General features: G+C 35.4%; 1 protein-coding gene across 4 annotated transcripts in view; it reads left to right on the top strand.

Annotated features, from left to right (window-relative positions):
• LOC123698540 (furin-like protease 1) overlaps positions 1–12480 on the top strand; it is a 160956-nt gene extending 148476 nt beyond the window's left edge. For 3 of the 4 annotated variants that reach the window (XM_045645199.1, XM_045645197.1, XM_045645198.1), the window contains exons 11-16: positions 82–221; positions 2710–2828; positions 3297–3746; positions 4911–5098; positions 7356–7443; positions 11043–12480. In XM_045645199.1, coding sequence (XP_045501155.1) covers positions 82–221; positions 2710–2828; positions 3297–3746; positions 4911–5098; positions 7356–7443; positions 11043–11671 — 1614 coding nt within the window. In that variant the 3' untranslated portion in view covers positions 11672–12480. The remainder of the gene's footprint in view (positions 1–81; positions 222–2709; positions 2829–3296; positions 3747–4910; positions 5099–7355; positions 7444–11042) is intronic. The other variant, XM_045645200.1, reaches the window with a different exon arrangement.
• Positions 12481–12692: the final 212 nt, after the last annotated feature.

Here is a 12692-nt window from a genome sequence, read left to right as displayed (position 1 = left end):
ATTTGTTAGTCACAAAGTATTTGGTTCCAACTCCCCACAACTCATGCGCTGCTGTCATACAATAATGTTGTTCACTTACAGCTGGACGTAGGCGCGTGTCCCGGCGTGAACTACTTGGAGCACGTGCAGGCGCGCGTGTCGCTGTCGGCGGCGCGACGCGGGGACCTACGCATCGCGCTCACTTCGCCCGCCGGCACAAGGGTTACCCTACTCGCACCACGGTGAGTACTATTGTGCTTTTCAGTGTGCCTAGTGCGAGTTTTCATCGAGTACGAAACGTTACTATCGCGTCTGCGTCACAGCGAAATTTGTATGGGGAATGAAAGCTTCCCCATACGTCCGCTAGGGGCGCTGTTCGATTTCCCATACTAATTCGGCTGTGACGCAAACGCGATAGTAACGTTTCGTACTCGATGAAAACTCGCACTAGGCACACAGGTGTTTTCTGTGCGTTACCTGGAAGCACGGTAAAGACAGGACATACGCGTCACGCTGATCGCGCCCAGGTGAGTGCCATTTTGCAGTAAATGTGTGTCCTTGTGTCTTCACACAAGGACACACATTTGTAGTACTTCTACTTCAAGTTCTACTTCAAGTACTTCTGTTCCAAGTAGAAGTACTACACAAATGTGTAGTACTTCTACTTGGAACACGTGCAAGCGCTCTTCATGATGTTCGTACCCAAGTGAATTCATTGTTATGATAAAAATTATAATTTAATGCAATTTTCCCAAGATACAAAATAAGATATTCTTTCTCCAAACAGATCGTCAATATCGTGATCTAAATTATTTTGCTGCTGCCGCGATACCCGTAATTTAAACTTTGCAAATCACAATCCAGACAAAGTACCCGCTTGAAATCTTTGCACACTTAGCGCAAACAAGATTTCGAGAAACATTTTATATTAAGGTTTACCTTTGGTATCATTAACGTTACAGCTCTACTCAGCAAGACGATTCCCTTTATATTTCGTCTTTGCTTATTTAAATTCACAGGCAGTAGGTCGTTATCGGAAGTTTCGGAGCGAATTACAAAGCGTGACAAAGCATCCTTCTTCCATATCGAGTGACTTTAAATACAATAAAAGCTCTGTTTTCTGTATCAATACAAATATGACAAATCGAGCAAATATTTTCATTTGGTTATTTGTTACACTTAATTAACATACAAGCTATGATACTTTTTCGTATATAATTTATTCTAATTGTGCAATTAATTTATATTTAGTACAGGTGGCAATAAAATAATTTACGCATAAAAAATTCAATCGTATGAGTGTCATACAAAAATTCCATGCGACATTAATAGAGATGCTGATAAAGAAATTGAAGGAAGCATATCTCAAACGAAGCATAATTTAACAATCAACCGTCTTACTATATTATGTAACGACAATCACATATGGCACCGTTTTATGCAAGAGTAATGTTCGCAAATTACGCTCTGTAGCCAGTGAGTGGCGTAGTTTATCACTGTGAAATAGCGCATCGACTCATGAACCGCCTGAAGTGACGTTAGCTTTAATGAAATAGCTTTGTAAAATCATTTTATCCCTCTCCTCTTTGACACGGGATGTTAGCAGGAATATAACAAGGATTTCGAAGAACTATGTTAGAAATTGTGTGATAAATATTTGGAATTAAAAAAGGTTTTCTATATTGGATTGTTTCATGACTTATGAAATCGACTTTTGAAGCAACTTAAGAATTGTCTTCAACGTTTCATTTAATAAAAAACGAATGTAGTCGTACATTTTATTAACACAAAATTAAAGTTAAGCGTTAATAGACAAGTAAAAGGTTGACGTTTTGTTATTTGCCATAATAGCTTTGGCTAAACTGCGATAGCCCACATTAGGGTCGTGTAAATTTGTTTAAAGTTTAACAATAAATAGCAGTCTGCCAGTCCCAAGTCCACGATAAAACTAAAGGGTCTTTGTTGGCAGACACAATTCATTGTACGTACCTTTGTACTAAATTTCTAGAATACTGAATTAAACACTTGTTTTGTTGTAGTAATAATTAGAGAACAAAATCAAAATTGCCAAACCAGATTAAAACAGTAGATATTGGAAGTATTTAGATACTAAGTAATTCTACAGTACTTTAAAAGTGCAAATTGCGTTTTTTACCTGAATTGATGAAAATTTCAAATGGTTTTTAAACTTTTAAATGTATGAACGGACCGGAAAGTTATTTCAATTAGTCACTATTCACGGCTGACTAAATTCCAATCATTACAGTTGTTTTGCCTTCACACTTCTAGCCTGTAATTTGATTTTGCTGGTAATTTAGCACCAAACTGGAAACAAACTTATTTGCGTATGCTATGCAAACGGTCAATGAATTTGCCGTTGAAACAATAAGACCCGATTTACACCTATTTAAATCCGTGGCCTGGTGTTAATGCAAATTTACTGTAGCGTTAAAAATATAACCGGTGCTATTTTTACACGTGTATTTGTACAGTTAAATACAGATGTTAATATTACATGAACTTTGTTGATAATTTCAATTTACGTTGAAAAATTTTACTTCTCATACTATTTTTCATTATTCCACAACTTTCAAGACACAATTTGTGCTGTTGAAAATAAAGTACTACTACATCATCTTAAATGTTCATTGAATGCCCTCAACGTCATGTTTATGGCAATTTCCAAAATATAATTTGGTCAGTGGGTATATAACTGGAGGGTTGTTCCAGGCCGCATGACTCGTCGCGCGCCGGCTTCAACTCGTGGCCCTTCATGTCCGTGCACATGTGGGGAGAGTCGCCGCTCGGCGTCTGGCAGCTCGAAGTGGAGAACGGCGGACGATATATGGGTACGTATTTAATATCGCTGTATCGGTATTAATGATAATGTTTGATGCTTATCGGGTAACTAAAATTTCTTCCAATAGGAGCGCTACAATGTCTATTTCAAGTATTTCAAGAGGTATTTCTAATTAATTGAAATGAGTTTGAACCAGATTTAATTATAGTTACTACGTAAAATCGAAAATCTCAAATCGCTAACAATTTACCGACCGCGGTGATTATGAAACTATCAGAAACATTTCAACTCGAATTCTGCAATCGAGGAGAAATTTCAATACAATTTAGTTAGGTACTGACACTGACTCACGGGAGATTACAAACTTTATCGATTTCAACTTTAAGCCGCCTAAGTGTTAGCTATAAATCAAGATCTTTGTAAACTCTCGTGTAGATCCTATTCGACCGAATCAATTTCAAAATTTATTTCCTCGAAATACATGTGTGTCGTTACATCTCCAATTTCAATATCATAGGTCGAGCGACATTACAAGATTGGTCGTTAATTTTATACGGAACGAGCTCGCCGGCTGCTAAAAACGACCCCATACCGTTCAGGAATCCAATAATCCGTAATAAGAGTAACGCGACGCGGCCGGTCGTCGTGCAAGCGGGCCGAAAAAATAACAGAGGGAAAGCTATTCCGATAGTCCCCACGTACACGGTCGGATTGGTGAAAAGGAAAAAGAACAAAAATTCCAAGAATCCGAATAGGAACTCGCAGAAGTCGAAGCAGAGCCGGCCAGCGACACGTTCTCCCGTGGAGAGCTCGACGGCGCGGGCGACCGGCGCGCCCGACCTCAGCCTCAACCTGCGCGCCGACCTCACCGACCCGCTCGCCGACGCCCGCGAGCGCAAGATGTCCAGCCTGTTCGAGCAATACCCCAAAATACAGCGGATATATCCGGCGCCTCTGCAAGCGAACGGTACTTGCATGTTGTGTCCGTTTTGCCGCGACCCTTTCGTTTCAGCCGTCCGAGCTTGCACGTCAATTACCTTTGTTCTGAATGCCGCAGTTGCATGCTGTGTGCGCAGTGTTTTTGATTTTTTTTTTAGCAAAGAAAATTTCTATAGGAAACTTTCGTTTGATGTTTGTTTTTATTTTCGCTTGTCGTTATTAATTTTCTGTTTTGTTCTTTAGCGGCTTTTTATTTCTGATTTAATTAGAAAGCCCGCAATAATCACCATCCCACTAAATTTTATTTCTTTTTGAGTAGAAATTTCAGTGTATTAGTAGACACGTGCTTTTTAAATTTTATAATCGATGCTGCATTTACTTTTAATAATTAACACGTAACATTTAAAAAGCATGTCACATCCTTTATATATTGAGTAGATAGAAAGCAAACTAGAAGATAACTGAACACCTAAACCAGACTTTTTAAATAGTTAGTTAAAACTTATATTAATATACACTGTTACAAAGTTTCGTGATGAAACATAATTTCATGATCAAATTTTAGATAAAAGTCTTCTAAAAATTTATAGACCGACGTTTTATCCTTCAGATATTACTTAAAGCGTCATAGTTATCAGACAAAAACCTTTCTTACGTAACCAAAAAAAAAATATTATAATTTTATAGAATACACGATAAAGATAACAAAATATTTTTTTATCCTTTCTTTACTTTTTTACACTTATTAATTGCACATATCATTCCAATCATTATTGATTATAGGTACAATTTCAATCGATGATTTAAAATATTTCCTTGGTACTTTTTCTTATAAGTATTTCAATAAAGAACTCTACAAAACGAATTCACGTAGGTACCTTTCCAACCTTTCAATTTTTTACATCACATTTTAGTAACATACTATGCATAACTAATTAACCAATAGTTAGGGACAAAGTACCACAGCTACCACAATCTATTACTATTATGTTAGTTTATCTCATAAACACAAGTTATAAAAAATAAGGTCTACACACTTTTACACGAATCAGTCCCATACACAACACATAAGTAACAATACACGCAGAAATTTGAATCAACAAATGAATCCCATTTCAGTACACAACACACAAGTAACAAAACACGAAGGGTATTCAAGCTAACCAACAAATCAATCTCCAATACATTGCAGCGGGCCCGCTAACCCAATGGGAGCTAATCTTCTACGGCACGGAGACTCCGCCGCAGGAGTACGACGCGTCGCCCGAGAGCCTCAGCCCGGCGTGGGGCAAGCCCAGCGCGGGGCCCGACGTGCCGGAGGAGGTACGACATAACACGATAGATGACGACCTGGCGCTTGTTTGGCATGATTCACACGCGGTAAGAGATAACTAATGATCATTTATTTCAGGTTTCTTATTTTCACACAAGACGTCTGTCCTTCCCCTATTTACTCCTTTACCTTTAGTGATTTTTTTTTCAGGTAGGCTTTAATTGAGACATAAAACATTAATGTCAGTTGATTTATCCTTCCCTATTTACTTCTTTACCTTTACTGATATTTATCTATGTCTACTTCTATAAAGTTCTTCTATATACCCTTAGACATATCCTTCATCTTTTGTCTTTTTTTACCTTCAATTCTATGTTTTGGTCGTCTTTTGTTGGACAAACATAGGAAAAAGTTTCAGCATGCAATCTACGTGTGCCTATGAGAATATAAATATATTTTGTCAACACATCTTTACGATTTATGAAGATTTGAGGAAACTTGTGAATACTTAAGATTTATGATTTAGATAAAAGAGAATAAACATGCAGGCATCCTTTAACTTCACTCGCTCAAAACGATATGGAACTCTTGAATCTTGCACGTGTTAAGTTATATATTTAAATGCTAACATTATCTGCGATAAAACCTAAAGACAGCGGGCTATAAAGTTTAATCGGTTAAGTGCAGCCCAGTCGTGAAACCAAAGACGCGGGTCACGAGATTCTTAAAGGATTTATACTATAATGCTGTCGTCCGACCCATTTACCACTTACAAGTTATATCTGAGATAACACTAAATGCCTTATACAAATTATTTTCTTTTTTTTATGGACCTTATTAGTTATAGCATTTTCTGAAGCACTCGCTGGAAAAAAAAAACAATTCTTCTTTTGTTTAGTTAGTATTATAGATCACATTGCAAATCCAATTTAATACGATATTTTATTAATCAAAACACCATAGATTACTAAATAGTTGGCAGCACAATGAAAATAGTACCTATCAAATAAGAAATGATATTAACGAGCTTTTGTTTCTACTTAGATATTTCGATTGTTTTTGAAGTAAAGCTGGATTGCTGGATATTGGTACGAATTATAATTGTATATTGTGTATCCTAACAATATAATATTTCAGTGTTACTTGTATATTATGAAGTAGACTGTGTGAACGTCGAATAATCATTAATACAAAAATCTTATATGTAGGTATTAATATTTTCTATCCGACCTAGACGGTCTAAATAATAACAATATTCAATTTCTTGGACACAGCAATTTATTATTTGTCTTCAATCATTAGTAACAAGAATTAACTAAAATATTACTTGTCATTAAAAATGTGATTATAAATGGTACTATTGTGCTTCGTTTGTTTATCTCAAGATAAATGTTACTTATGTCTTGATTTATAGAGAGCTACTGAAAATGCTTTAAAAACATACCATAGCTTCGTGCTAACAGCCCAATTCATTTTATTTTGGACGGTTAACTACTATAAAATTTTAATTCAATTTGTTGTCAATTATTTGTTTGTATCCTATCACTGAGTGCTTATTCGATTAATATTTTTAATGTGTATAAAATAAAAATTCACGTTTATTTTTTATTCTTATCTTGGTTGGGAAATGGAAAATACTAATTTGTGACGTACCTAAGTCACAAATATTATTATTAAAGGTTAGCATAAATTTAATTTCAGTAAGAGCGAAGAAGATTGAATTATTTCCTCTTTATTGTAATACAATAGAAAGCTTCCAATTTAATGTCTATTGTACAAAATGAGGCTTAGGGGCTGTAACGTAATTGACAATAATTTTGGAAGTATACAGTGTCTTTAACCCTGCAAAATACTTTGTAAGGCACGTGTATAAATTAGATCTATACGAAGCTGTATAAAACTTTCTATTCATGGTCCACATTTCTTGATGAATAATGTTGCTGGAAACTTTCATTAATGATGTCGCTCCTCGGACGTGATTTCAACATGTGTTATCAATTTGCCAACATGCAGCATGTTAATTCCATTTTGTTGCACAAATGATTACCATGAATATGGGACTTGAAGAGTTCGTAAATATGTATGTTAACACTGCATATTGTATAGAAGGGTAACTAGTAAAAGAAGTTGGTCACTTCTCTGCCTTCCTCGTTCAGTGGTTGAAACATGTGCGTAGAACGGAGGGTAGTGGGTTCGATTCCCGTTGGAGACGATGATAATTTTTTCGGTCTAGTAGAACATAGAAGGTTGATCACCTATATTTCCCTAAAGAATATCGATCAGTGTTACAGATTTATACATGCATCTGCTCTTCCCACTAGGGGATACGGGATTTCACTTTTTAACATGTGTCCGGTCCCACAGATCCGCGAAGAGAGTCCCTCCCTGGAAGCGAGCGGCGCGCACAGCGGCTGCTCGACCCGCGCGCCGCAGCCGCCGCACCGCTGCTTAGGTTTGTGCTCACTGTTTCTGCTGCTCACTCTCGCGACCGACGCTTTGTACTTGCCCACACTCGCACTAACCCGCGCGCGCCGCCATCTTGCGGCCCGCGACAGATAGGACGCCATCTTGTGGCGCACATGTCAACGTTCGCCCGCGCTGGGTTCGTGAATAAATCCAATGCGATAGCTGCCTGCAAATCATGTAATAAATTATTATTGGTACCTTAATTGTTTATTTTTTTTTACATATATACTATATGTGCATGTCAAATGTGATATTATTTTTTACATAAGTTTAAATCATAAAAGATTTCCTGCATCCTTTTATTTATAAAATCAAAGAAGTTAACACCGCCAAATCGCAGTATCACTATCGTACTTGTATTTGTTCATGAATACGTTGTTAATATTTTTGATATTGGCGACCTCTCACCCGGCTACGGTGTTCTAGCAGCCGAGGCTCGTGATTCTAGTTAAATTTATATCTTCGTTATAAGTACAAGCTGTTTATAATCTTATTTGTTTAATTTTATACCTCTTTGTAATACTTACATCACAAAAAATGAATTCTTTCATACTGCCACGTCACTTTCCCTGTACTTAAGGTAAATTAATGTAGTTACTGAAAAGTATTTTAGATGGTAATTTAGCAGCTCTCAAAGTCCGGAAGCTTCGAAGAAAAATGTTCTTTTGTCATGGTTCTATTCTTGGAACAGAACGCTACAAAGATCATCTTCAAATAATTAACAATAAGTAATGAAAAAATGTCGAAAATTCCGGACTTTCCACGGTCACAGTGATTTAAAGATATCTTTAGAATTAAATAAGAGGTGTTCACTTTTACTACCTTAGATAGTAGATATTTTTAAATTATTGCGACACAATTATGTAAATTATTGTACACTGTGTCCAAAATAACTCGTATGTATTTTGTAATATCAACTATTAATCGGCAAAATTAAAGAGCTAGGAACAAGTGCAATTACATAATTTAATATTGTGTACTTTCAAATAAGACGTCCATTTTGCTTGAATTAATGCAGCTAAAAGTTTGGAAGGTTAAGGGAATGTAAATGGGCAGTAGAGATTTCGATGTAGGCATAAATATAGGTTTTATGGTACTTAATACGTAAAAAATTGCAGCTTCCCTGCATTTTATATAGATACACTGGGATTTGTCATGTCGCATCCTATTATGCTACGTTATAGGATTAAAATAATGTTCTGTTTTTGTTTTTTATTTTATCTTTTAATAATAATATACTTACTTTTATAATAATATATTATGCATAATGTTTTTACACGTGAATTTGGTTTAAAATAAAGTCATTTTGTAAAACATGCACAAAATCCAATATTTTTTAAGTACTTATATAATAATTTTTTACAACTTATTTCTCATATTCATTCTCATATTGATGTGTTTTTCTGTGATTGATTGTGATTCTGTTAAATTTAAACTACGTTATAAATCCACTATAAATCCAACTGTATTAAACAATAATAGGAAAATATTAAGTTTCACATATTTTACAATAGAATGTTATAGTCATAATTTTAAAATCTGTTAAGTTTGTAGAAACAATTTTACTTTGCCATGAACCAAATGAACGGTATACTTACGATGCCAAATGTGAACGCATTTAAATTTTCAATCAAATATTTATAAATTATGTATTTAGATAAATTTATATTTTAGTGTTGATAGATAGCATTCTGACGATATTGTTCATGATTAACGCTCAAAAATCAAGTTTGATTTAATTACAATTAACATGTTCTTATACATTTTATATCGTCACTAGGCTATGTTGTGTTGAATACAATCATACATATCTGTTAAATTAAGTTGAAATGGGTTTTATTAGGCAACTTTAACTTAAGGAAAAATAAATAGGCAAGTTATTTCTGTAACAGCCTGTATACAACAATATGGAATGTCCTTTTGAACAACAATATTTCCAGCCTTTGAAATACCCTTTGGAAGTGAAAACGGGTCACGAGAAGATAGCACTTATAACTAGTTCAATTGTGGCAATTTCAATATATCACTTCGTTTAAGAGACTATTTTTATATCAGCAACGGTCTTGGCAGATTTATAAAGGATAGGAAGTGGAGAGGTATTGAACGGTCGGGTTTAAATTGCGATCGTGTATCAGCCGTACGTGACCCACGCTTTATTTCCAATCTCGAATTACATTTTGTTCATAAAACCTTTTTGTTGTCTTATCTCAGATTTTTCGACTTATTTTTACATGCGAAAATATTCGAATAGAACTCTTATTATGCTTTAATTAAATTCCGTATTCAACTTGCGTATTGAATTAAACTTTTTCTTTTCAACAATTAAAAGTTTATGTCTCCGTTGTTAATTTTACGGCTGCTTCCTTAATGGTAAAAGTAAAAGTTTAACAATTGAAATAAGTGGACAGGCTGTTACAGATTTAATAAAAACCGAATACTTAGTTCCAATATAGTAGAACATAATAATTAGAATAAATATATTGCATAATGTGGTTGTGATCATAGCGGTGATTGCCAATCCATTTAAAATTAGTAAATTTAACATAGTTGTATATAATAAGTAGCTATTATAATGAAAAAATAAAATTTGGAGACTTGTACAAATTGCTCACAAATGTAAATTTTTAAAACGACTGATCGATCAAGATTTCTCATCGACTGGTAGTTAGAGTAACGTAATTGTTAAAATTATGTATAAATAACTCCGTAAGAGTTAGGAGTAGGTTCGATAAGTTTGGATAAGGCTAGGAACTGCTGTATCACCTGTTTTAACTATCGCTCGATGTTCTAGAAATCATTAAGTAACTCATTTTTATAACAGTTTTGCTGTATACATGTAAAATTGTTCACCAATCGGCGTTAAGTAGCTACCGAATAAATTGTATTTATTAATGTAAATGTTAAATTTGTATATATTGAACGTGATGTGGATGGATATATAATAAAAAAACACTTTTATTACAAAATTTATATAGATTTTTATTTATAGTGGAGTCTTGTCTCTGATCATTGTTATTACTTATTAGGCATATTGTTTCGTGTTGTAAAGTTTTTATTTGCAATGTACACCGCTGACGTTATGTTCACTCCACTGAATTTTGATATTGATACTGCTTGAGTATATTATTCTTGTCGCATGTCTCGCTTCGCTTTTAATGTTTCTAACTTTCATAATAATGTTCGCTATCCGCTTTCTGCTTATTGATTCGTCCTTTTGATAACCCTCATAATTTATTTTCTTTAATCATCCTCACTTCTGAGTTACTTATATTTCCTGATTTCATTTAATTTTGTGCACGTCCCTTTTTTGGCATGAAGTAAGCGATCACGGCACCTATTGATTTACAAAATTCTACAGTAACGAACGTTTCGAACAAAATTATTTGAGATCAGTGACGAGATTCTACTTGATTTTTCCCTTCAATTCCTACTTTCATTGTCTGCATCTACGAACTTCGCGACTCGTTCGTACGGATCTTCTGCATCATGCCGCCGACGCGAGTGCATGGAGCCGGGACGGTGCTGGGTGGTGTCGGATAACCCGTTCTATCCCATATATTCACGTGTCTGTTCTTTTCCCACTAGAATGCGCGAAGGAATTGCACTTGTACGACGGGCGATGCTATACGCGTTGCCCGGACGGCACGTACGCCAGCGAAATCCTAATGGAGCGGTCTTCGCGACGCCGCAACCTCACCGCGCTGGAGCCGCCCGCGCTCGTCAAGCGGCAAGGTGACGTCACCAAACCGTCGGCGCTCGAGGCTCTCGACATGGAGCCGGCCAACAGCTCGGCGCCGCGCATCTGCCTGCCGTGCCACTACACGTGCGCCACGTGCGTCGGCCCACACAACAGCCAGTGCTCCTCCTGCCTGGACGACGCCCAACTCTACAACAAAACGGACGTCGAACCCAAATTCTACTGCTACCCGAACACGGTACTGCCGCAGATATCGGACGCCGATTGGCATTACAAAGTGAACATTATCCTTTCGATAGTCCTCGTCGTATTCGGGACGGTCACCCTCTACGTGATAGTGACCTGTTTGCAGAAAACTTTCTGTAGTAACCATTATAATGATAATATAAAAGTTGCGTACAGGGAATTGGCGGTAGATGACAAACTCCAGACGGCTCTGGAGATCGAGGATGAAATACACAAAGCGATTAATAACGGAAGCGACAGTGAATCCGAAGACGACGATTTACGTTTATAGCAGTTGTTAACGTTTAACCCTGCGTATTACGAATTAAATACGAATTTAAGTGATCAATGAAATTACATACAATTTAATATACTCGAAGAATTTATAAAAAATTAAATTAAATCGCCTTTTTTGTATAAGATTTTCGAATTTAACGTATTATTAAATCCAAAGACCTGTGGAATTAAATCTCTCGGTCTATTTTTTTACTGCACTAAAACTGCTTTAACTATCTAGGTTTTTTAAGATAAAATCATGTTTACAATGTAAAACATCACATTCCAAATCGTATAATTTTAAGGAACTATATACTTTTTACTTTTTAATTGCACAACACTTATAACTGAACAAATAATTTTATTTTAAATAGGTGCTATAAATGTGAACAAAATTTTGGTTCTAAATTAAATGGTTGTTCACCTGATTCCACACCGTCCAGTTAAATCATATTTCAATTCTTCTCTTCATTTTCCAATTCTTTTTGTAGCATTTAATTGTAAAAGTTATTTTAATTTTTTGCGGCCCGCAGGTAAAAGGACTACCGTAAATTTATGTACGAAATGTTTAAAACATGTACTGATGGTATTAATTATCACAAGTACGTAGAGATTTTGTTGAAAACATAAAACGCATTTTTAATTACCCGGCAACTATTCTAAAGTGTACATTAGTCATTTTCCCAACGGATCACAAGTTAAAAATGTAGTGTGATGCATAATACTTAATGATAATTTTGCTCAAGTGGCCATTTAGGTAAGTAGGCTGAGCTCTGTACGGTGTAAATATATTTTATGTATATAATTAAACGAGTTCCTATTGAATGTTTGTTTTATTATTTTATACTTATTTTGTTAAATGATGCTGCAAGTTGTACCTACGAGCTGTCGTCAAAACTGGATCTCCTGACTGCATCTGTATGAAGTATGATAATTGGTAGGTATTAAGAAAAACCCAGTGCAATAAAAATATTATGATATAAAAGATTAGATGATTGGTATAATATTAAGCTTAAATAACAGATTTAAACCTGAGT

Source organism: Colias croceus, chromosome 16 (genome assembly GCF_905220415.1).
Source record: "Colias croceus chromosome 16, ilColCroc2.1".
Taxonomy (NCBI): Eukaryota; Metazoa; Arthropoda; class Insecta; order Lepidoptera; family Pieridae; genus Colias; species Colias croceus.
The sequence above is the reverse complement of the archived record's forward strand: the minus strand, read 5'-3'. Positions and strand labels throughout refer to the sequence as shown.